Here is a 10,444-nt window from a genome sequence, read left to right on the forward strand (position 1 = left end):
GTATATGAAAAGATCGAAAAATCAAAAAATTTTTGGGTTTTTCTTTCCTTTTTTTATATTTTGAACACTAATACTGTACAGACAACCAACCAGCTCACAGAGATAAGGATACACATGTAAGGCAAAGCTGCCCATCTCGCAAGATTAACAGAGATTTAAAACGTTCTCGCTAAAAGATGAGAAGTCTAAATATTGCTACATCGTCGCGTGGTTCACCATCGACTGGGAGCATGTCCGTGAACCGCGAGAGGTTGTAGGGAAAAATCTTAAAGCGCGTCCTCGATGTAACAGAATCATGGAATGACATCTAATGGCATACACTGAACGACATATACAATTCCATCACCCTAAATCGCTTTAATTGTATCTTAACAATCGCACATTGTCCCGATGTGTCTAGGCCTTGACGCATCGGGTCAAAGTACTCCGTTGAATTCACGTTACTTTTTTTTTCTTTTCTCTTTGTTATGATGCAACTACATTACAGCAATTCTCAAACTGTCCGAATACGTGCTGGTGAAAAGCTCAGCGGTAATAACAATACGATTACATTTATTGTCGTGTAGCAACTGCGAGAGAAAAGAATTCTAATAGTAGTTTGAGTATCACTGCCTATACAGCTACATTGTATACAGTTTATCAGATAAAATATAACATGTCATACGATATAACAGCGATAAATACATATTGAGATATGATGAACAGTAATATTATTTAATATATATTTATAGAGCGTAAGATGTATCATATTTATAGCTATATTGGATGCAATTCTTGTGGCTTAGACCTCAATGCGGTAATTACTGTGCAGTTCCGGCTTGATATCGTACACCAAGTCCAAGATTTTAAGCATGACCTAAATTACACAGAGAGTCGACATTGTAGTTTCTCATATATCTGTGTTTCATTTATCGATTAAATGTACACATAGCGAACTTACCGTGCTTTTGTGCACAGCAACGGTCTGATTCATTTCTTCTATCTTAAGTCGCGTATCTGCCTCAATACGCGCAGCTACATCCTCTTTTGAACCCATGTGCTACCAATAATATTATTATTACGTCGTTGATCAATTTAAATACTGAAACTTAAATCTAACAAAAATCTTAATATAAGGAAAACGACACTTACCTTGGCTTCAAAGTCACGGAACTGTTTTTCTCGTTCCTGTCGATATTTCTCAATTTCATCCTGGGCTTCTTCTTTAGCTTGCTTCAGACGACGTGCCTTGCCTATGAAAATAAAAGGGAGATTACATGTTAACAGAATATTATTATATATTATAGAACAAACACTTCAACTTAACTAAGTTAGGACATTTATACAATAAAGCAAAAGATCAAAGAATTGGAACTTCAGTTAGACACAGATAAATAACATTCAATAAATGCCTGAATTCGCATGAATATGAATGAGTATGATCAATGATAACATAAATAGATCGCACGTAGGTTAAGATGTTCTCCTTGTCAAGTGCAATTTCGCGAATTATTGGACGATAGTTAAAAGTGATTTCTCTATAGATCTTCGCGGCTCAGGAAAAAAAGGTAAAAAATTCTTTATGACGCGTCAAATTCAGAAAAAGAAAAAGTGACTAAAAGGTTACGGTGATCACGGTTAACACATCACGTCGCAACATGTATTTTTTTCTTCTTCCCCCGAAATATTTCGGCGTGACTTGCTGACGAGTGCACTTACGTTTTCTGGCATCCGAGACTTTCTCGGCAGCGCGTTTTTCGGCGGCCAGAAGCTGCTGAATTCCCTGCGTCTGGCTAGCCATCTTTGCGAGTCGGGAACGGCGAGCTCTGTCACGAATCGATCATATGACTTTGGAGCTTCCGTCCTCTGCCCCGCCTTAAAACGACGGCGCTCCGTATCTCGTGCCCGTTCACGTGGTTCCACTCCAGCAGAAAGAAACTTGAGAAACAAGCCTTTTTCCTGTTATCGAAATCGCTTCTACACTACCGCCAGTACATCCATTTTCAGTTTGAAAACTATGTGACTATATACATTTTCTGATACACTATCGATAAAATCGTATCATCGAAGATAGATGTGGTTCGTCTCTGTAATACATCTTCAGGACAGGAATGTGCCGATTATCCACAGGAGGGATAGTTTAATAGGTCCTTGAACGAAAAAATTTTAATTTCGCATCTGCTACAGATGTAAATAAAAGTTGTTGAATTTTAAACGAAACTGAAAATTCAAACAAGTTAAGTTTTAGTGAATTTTGTCTTATATATAATATTTATCTTGTAATATCTTATAAAATTACAAAGTTATGTATCTCTATACAAATTTTCAGCCCGTATTTACAAATATAATTACTAATATAATTCTCTATAATTACTAGCAATTATAGAGACTTTTAATAAATTTAATCTTTTCTAAATAAATATTGTCAATTTAAGATATAATTTAACAAAAACGAACTATAGACACCCTCCATCAGCCTCCCAGCCAATTTTATCGGCAATCCTCTTTTCTTTATAAGTATATTCACCCATAAAACAAATAAGCTACTAATAAATTTAATAGCTCGTTTTTGCAGGTAAGTATATCTTTAATTAATTTATTTTTGTATTTTATGTTTAATTATTTTGTTATATTTTGCTAATGAAATTGCAATAACTTTTTAAATATTATTCTTTATTGTATTATCCTTTAGAGAATACGATATTACAATTATAATTATTATTTACAATACAATATACAATTATCAATGCTGTTCAAAATATAATAAAATGATAGAAGCAAAATTAACAAATTTTTGTAATGTGGGATTATACGAAAACGTTGAAAATACATACGATAACACAAATTTTTCTAAACCAATGTTTAATGAAATATTGATAAACGTAGAAGAAATACTAACAACAATTAGATCGTATTTACTAATATTTAATTACTAATATTTAATTACTTACTATTAATTACTTACTATTAATTAAATATTTACTATTAATTTGCGAATATAAAATTTAATAATATTGCGATAAAAAGTCATTAATATATTTATAACAGTACTTTCATCGCGTTCAAGATAAATCTCAATAATTTTATCAAAATCTCTTCGTCTCGTGGTGTGCTGATTAGTATCCGAAATAAAGAAGAACAACCTTCATAATGGAAAGCGAACTTAATATATTTTGATTCTATGTAAATTTCACAAGATCCATTTGCAATGAAAAGTTAAGCAATTCGTCAAATATCAGTGATTTTGTTACAGAATTGCAGTGTGAATCCCGAATCTTTCAGACTACTTAACGATAGTAATAATAAATAACTTTGGTATCATGTCAATTACAATTACCATTTTTATCATAGCTTTAATATAATATTAAAATTCGCGAGAAAATGTTCTGCCACACGTGACTAAAAATCATCTTTTATTAAAAATAAACGGATAGAAACGGATAAATACTTATGCAAATGGCATATATATAATGATTACGAAGGAATATATTTAATAATAATAAAATACATGCGTTATTGTAATTTTTTATATATATGGGTATAAAAATTTCTCGGGTACCAACTGTTCGAGATGAGCCGAAACCGATAATAAGAGGATTTTAAAAAATATTTATACTAAAAAATTTATTATATAAAATTTAACAATTCTTTATTTTTCAAAAATTACAATTATTAATATCCTACTAATATGAGGGTATTCATTCGACTTATCTTGAATTTTTTGTACCCACACATTTAAAATTCAACTCATGTAACATTGTTAATTATAAAAAATTTTGAAAAAAGTTATGTAAATATCGATAAAAATCAATATTCGTTAAATATAATCTCATAATATCTGCATATATTTTATCATAGAAAAAGAGCATGTATTTTATTATAGAAAAGTGTGTATATACAAATAAATTAATAATTAAAAATATTCTGCAATGGCGGGATGATCCAATACCTAAAAATGATTTTAAAACAACAGTTAGAAAATTAAATATACACATTCGTAATCATATTTTTATTACATTAGCAATCATCGAAAAATTACGCAAATTATTTGCATAAAATTAAATTTGTTTAAATTTACTTAATAATTTGAATGTAAACAAATAATTATATATCCATATCAATCATATAATACCATAATATATTTCTATTGTTATTAAAACTATTAGTAACATTATTATTATTAGTGGAAGAATATTTAATAAACATTTAATAAAAGAAAGCAAAAATTATATGCTAAAATATATCACTGAATTAATGTTACAACTTGACTTTAAAATACGTAGCAATTATCATTGACTCATTAACAAAATTATTATCAGTAACTGCAACGAGAAAATTTGGGATTAATTCTAATCTTGCATAAGAATCTCCAAAGAGACACCAAACTGAACTTCATGAAAAGCGACAAGGAATAATTCTTCATAATAAAAATAATTTCGACTTTCCATTGGTACAAACCACGTAATCACTGGTATCCATCTGACGCGAGAGACAGCGAGATCTTTGCATATAATAAATTTCATTAAAATAAACTTGTAATTTTATAATGTTAAAAATGTAAATATCGAAAGCAAGTAAGAGTTAATATTTAACCATTGTTTCAGTCAAAGCTCCAATCTTTATGACTTATTGATATACAAAATAAAATTTAAATAAAAAAAAGTTATAATTCTAAATTTAAATATTTATCAAACATCAAATCATTAAATTAAATTAATATCAAACATTAAATCAATAAACAATTTTTGTTATTATATTTCATCGATTTCGTATAATTTACATCAATTACGTAACAATTTGATTTACTACGACAAAATAAATGCTATTTGTATTGAATAGATATTCAATAAGGATATATATATATTTAGTAAATGTACAATTAATTAGTAAATCCGGGAAAAAAAATGTTTTATGTATAATTATATATAATTATATAAAATTATACATAATCATATAAAAAATTGACATATTTTATATACAATTATATATTTAGCTGCGACGCCTCAGACTTGCATTCGGCTCTTTTTCTACAGTGCACGTGACATATGCTATAATATAAAAGCACTCCAATTTGCATTACCGAACGCAGCTTATATATAAAATATGTCTATACACATAACATTTTTTTCTGGGAATCGTTGTGCAAATTACAAAAATAAGTATGATTAGCATTCATCTGGACATAGTTTACATAAATTTCATACATATTACGTACATATTACGTACCTAATGTTATTATACATTTATTTACAAGTTACTGAAGTTAATTACAGTAGTAACGCGTTGCATAATTTGTACATGTATAGAATTTTACAAAAAAGTTTAATTTTAGGGTAACTGAAAATTTAATAAGATTTGAAATTAATTTGGCTTAGTTTTATATTCGATAATTGGAACAGGATTCTGATAATTAAATAAAACTTAAAAGTAATTAAAAATTTTATTCAATTTTTAATCCCTCATTTCCAATTATCAAGTGAATATATATATATATATATGACGTATTTAATCCTACTTGTTCATACTTATCATCCTACCTGTATAGACCTTAACTACCGTCCATACTTATTGTCCTACCTGCCCATATTTTCATTATTCATGCCTATTCGCGGATATCTATCTTCATTCATATATTTCTACCTATATATATTACTTCATAAATGTGTAATAACACCGCGAATATATAATATACGATAATGGCTGCGTTCAAAGAAAGTAGATTTTCGATTGTAAAATTCTTCAATACGATTCATTCTTGCTTTTGGTTTCTTATGAATTTAAATGTACAAACCAATTACACAGAAGAATTTTACAACAGTTGCAAAGTTGTTTTCACTGCTGAACACAGCTAATGTCTAACCATATGTCCTATCGTGTACTAATAAACTCAGTGGAATAACCTAATCGCGATCATACTAATAATAAATAAGCAATAAGCAATAATATAATTAAAACAAGCTCTTTCAATATTTAAAATATAAAAAAAAATTAATAAATAACAGGACTAATAAGAGTCAGCGTAGATTAAGCGCAAGTTTTGTAAATTTTTTTTAATCTATCAAACTTGCGCTTGATTATCCGCGCTGTCTCTCATTAATGTTATAATTGCCCTGTTGTTTATTGGTTTTTTTTTGTATTTTAAATAACTCAAAAAATATAAGAACTCACAATTTGCGAGCAAATTACCCTCCCGAATATTCAGTTTACTTTTTACAAAGACTTAGATTGGTGTCACACATCAATCTATCTCTCAATGAGTAGAAGACGCGTCTAAAATCGACGCATCGTAGAGATTCTCTTCTTTCTTCTGGCCAGATTGAACTCACCTTTCGTTGCTCCTGGCCAACATTCTAGCTTCATGAGTCAAAAATCGATAACAAGGAGAAACACTCCTTTTCGCTGTCGATTGCTGCCAACTAATATATGCCGGCAATAAGCGTAAGACTTTACGCTTTTATATGATGCGCGGAACACGAACGCGTCGCGAAGAAGCCATCATATTAATAAAATAGACTAAATATAAACAATTATTATTAATAATAGTAGTAACAATTCTATTAATATACAAATAAATTTCGCGTTTATTTTCTATTCGCGTTTATTCAAAATAAAAAATATAAATATTCTATTAAATATAAACCTAAATTTAAAAAAGCTTCATGTCAATAATTGTTTTTATTTCAAGAGTCTCGAATATTACGAAACTAAATTAAATTGCTTTATAATGTAATCAAAAAGATTTATTTAAAAATAAATGACTTATTTAAAAATAGACTTATTTAGACTTATTTAAAAATAAATGATTAAAAATTATTAAATCGATTATCATCCGATAAAATGCAAGACTCACATATTTTTAACGATTCGAACGATTCGTTGCTGAATCTTATCTCAAAACATGAGAGATGAGATGTTCAGATGAATGATGTAAGATCCGAAAGGGATAATTTTCTCTCACTTCAATAAATATATCCCTATCTCGTATTCTGTATATTATTAAAATCATTTTTTGAATAATTTATTATTTCAAAATTAAGTATTTTAAGTCATGCAAAACTCTGAACGCGATTTTAAAATAGTTATAAGATAAAATTCTAATATTTTTTGATAAAATGTGTATTGGATCTTACATCATGTTACTGCTTTAATTGATATAAAATCCAGTTACTACGTATGGATAAGTTATAAAAGATTAGGCTGAAGTAAGTACATTGAGATAAATAATAATAATTAATAAACGTAAAATGTCTTTTACAGAAAAGCGAGATTAATAAATTATATGCTCTACATTACAATTTTTGTTATAATTAGTAAGATGTATACAAATAAGTGTGAAAAAAGAAGGAATTTCTTAGAAAACGGTTCACATTATAGATATATGTATATACATACACGTATATTATATAGATATTGCTTTTCTGTACTAACTTGTATAAAATTTAATCCTGAATGAATATTTGAGGATAGGATAGATAGGAAAAATAAGAAGATATTTATTAAACTGTAAAACACTTTTTTATATAACTTTTTTATAACGGTATCCATAGAAAATAATTTCATATATTTTAATTATTATTTTATATAAGCTTTATGTTTTTTAATTTCCCGTATTTCAATATATTTCAAAAATATAAATATTTTATCCTTTTTTCGTTTTAACTTCCAAGATATATTATTTTAATATAAAAAAACGATCATCAAAAGAATCCAATTTTTATTATACTTTTGTAATTAAATTACTTAATAACAAAGCGTTTATATTAACACGTATGAATTTACAATTAGTACATAAAATTTGAGCTAAATTTAATTAGAAATTTTTAATTAGAAATAATTAGAAATAATTTAAAGTGCCCCGGTAAAAAATTTTTCATGCATGAATATGTATAAATATGTACAAACATGCATAAATATTCATAAACATTCATAATGTTTTCACATTACTATTATTATTTCTATCACACTAAAAAGTAATTTTACAAAAAAGAGAGGGATATATGAACATGCATGGACATATTTCGTACATGATTATACATGTTCATGGATATTTATGTATATTTATACATGTTTTATACATATTCATGTATGAAAAACTTTTTACTGAGTAGATGTAACATGACATTATAAATTTAACAGTACATACACAATAAATTCCATAATAAAGAAGTATCCAGGATTAAGTTTATTCCAATCTGTTATTACTTATCCATTTTAAGGCAACGGATGTATACAATATATCCATATATATTTAATAAATTGATACATATGCATCTATAAATATATAGTAATTAATAAAATTACCATACATCCATTACCTCAATAAAAACATTAATTTATCACTCACCAATCCGATGCGCAACAGCGGAGTTATATCAGCAACGTCGCTACGATGATTCTGTAACAAAAAAATAGGAAATCCAAATTTTTTTATTAAAATAAAATAAAAATAGAACAAATTAAAACAGAATAAAAAAATCAACCAATATTTCAAAAAATATTTATTAAATGCAAAGTTCTCTTAAAAATAAAATCATATAATATTCAAAATATATAATTTTTATAAGCAATGAATTTTTAATTACCATTCAGTTATATTTATAAAAATAATTATACATTTTCTTAAAAATACACGTTTATAAAATTTCAAAATTATTTTAAAAAATAATCCTTTTATTATTATAATAATCAATTTTAAATTATTAAAATGAAACTTCTGAAGAATAAATTTAAAAGAAGAAAGATACAGATGTATATAAATAAAAAATAACATTTACCGCAAAGTTGCTCCGCCGATGCCTGATGCCTCTCCCAGATCTCCTCCTCCTCTCAGAATAAGGTTGACATCCTCTCGCACAGGACACTCGCGTAAAACACTCGCGAATAATACACTAAATTCGCACGCGGACTACAATTTGAGTCCAATAACTTGAACGGCACTCCCGAAGCAAACACGCGACGCGACGAATCGGCTGCGATTCGTTCATTTTCAAATAAATCGGTGACGAGGGTACGTTAGCTTCTCCGTTGGATTTTTACACGAAGAGAAATTTTATTCAATATTTAGAGAGATTTTTCAATATTTAAAAATTTATTTAAATGTATCATTCAGATAGATCCAAAAATGTTTAGATATTTGAGAAAAATCGTTCTTTTCGTGTAAATATTCTCTAGGTACTCCCACCACGTCAAGATCGTACCTGTGAGAGGGAAGATAATCTGAAAAATGTAATATGTATAGCTATTATTTATATTACTATGCAATTATTATGCAATCGATTAACTTTTAGAAACGAATATCAAATGCACGTCTGTAATTCGTTATCATTGCGAAATAAATTCAGAGCAGATAAAATGGTTGAATCTTTTATTTGTAGATGTCTGTAAGATATGATTAGAGTTAATGAAATGGACTAGAGATTAATAAAAAAGAGAAACGTTTCTTTTATTATTGATAAATACTTTCAAAATTACGTTTAATTTTTAAACGGATCGCACAAAAACAAAAAATTAATTAAATTATTAAATTATAATTAATTGAAAGCAGAAATTGCGTTATTTGCAAGAGAGTATTCACATTAACATTGCTTTTACTTGACTCGTGTGATACCGTTTATATAGACAAATAATCGCATCGCTGTTCTTTTTTCTTCATTTCTTTTTGAAACATATAATAATCGCAGAAAATGCTAGATATAATACGAAATGTATGAATATTTACATAATACGATTATTAATATGATTTATTATAATTATTCACAAAGTACATTGTACGTTTAGTATTATATTTGGCATTCTTCGCGATAAGATTTCAAAAAGTAATAAAAGAGCCGCATGCGACACGACTACCTGCTTGTGCGAATTTCGGTAAGAGAATGACTGCGCAGTAACTACGCATAAACGTAAACATGACGCGCCGCTCCGTGCCACCCTGTGCCATCCCCACCTCAAGGTCGCGCCAACCGTAACTGCCGAAATATTACGCATATTACGAAGTAAAATAATATATTCTTTACATTTTTAATGTTTTCCGATTAATGAAACAATTTCTTATATGTATAGTTTTAGCGGCGCGAGTCGTTTAATGTGATAATAATTATATTGTGATACACCGAGAAACATATTTGACGGTTATATTATAATTTTAAATATTTCGTATCAATTACAGTGTGTGTATGTGTGCTGACAAAAGGCTAGAAGTAAAAAGAGATTTTTACTAGCGTGGTTTTTCTTAATAATTGTTCATGTGAAGTGCTTTTGTCATTATATCTCAATCTTTATTTGTGATTGCTTTTTTTGTGATTTACAATTAAATAAAGATTAACAATGTGTCATACATCCTTTAAATGAAGATAAATGCAAAAATTTATTTTAAATTATGGTACAATTTCGACTATATAGAATAATACATATAAATATGCATATACATTTAGAGATGTAATTTAAATATAATTTATCTGTTATTTTT

At 27.8% G+C, this 10,444-nt stretch overlaps 1 protein-coding gene across 1 annotated transcript; it reads right to left on the reverse strand.

Annotated features, from left to right (window-relative positions):
• Nucleotides 1-781: 781 nt before the first annotated feature.
• Nucleotides 782-1,780, reverse strand: LOC105625890 (V-type proton ATPase subunit G). The gene is made up of 4 exons (XM_012207201.1): nt 1,699-1,780; nt 1,132-1,232; nt 941-1,039; nt 782-856 (listed from the first exon to the last, which is right to left on the reverse strand). Exons 1-4 carry the CDS (start codon nt 1,778-1,780, stop codon nt 782-784), a joined length of 357 nt encoding a protein of 118 aa, XP_012062591.1.
• Between the last annotated feature and the right edge of the window lie 8,664 nt (nt 1,781-10,444).

The sequence above is a fragment of the Atta cephalotes genome (assembly GCF_000143395.1).
Source record: "Atta cephalotes unplaced genomic scaffold scaffold00004, whole genome shotgun sequence".
NCBI classification, from domain to species: domain Eukaryota; kingdom Metazoa; phylum Arthropoda; class Insecta; order Hymenoptera; family Formicidae; genus Atta; species Atta cephalotes.

Excerpts from the sequence above, each read along its gene's own strand:
- LOC105625890 (XM_012207201.1), bottom strand. The coding sequence starts at position 1,780 with ATGGCTAGCCAGACGCAGGGAATTCAGCAGCTTCTGGCCGCCGAAAAA. Across the intron at positions 1,233-1,698 it reads AGTCTCGGATGCCAGAAAAC|GCAAGGCACGTCGTCTGAAG; the intron begins GTAAGTGCACTC and ends TTATTTTCATAG. Across the intron at positions 857-940 it reads TTGCTGTGCACAAAAGCACG|GTCATGCTTAAAATCTTGGA; the intron begins GTAAGTTCGCTA and ends TGTGTAATTTAG.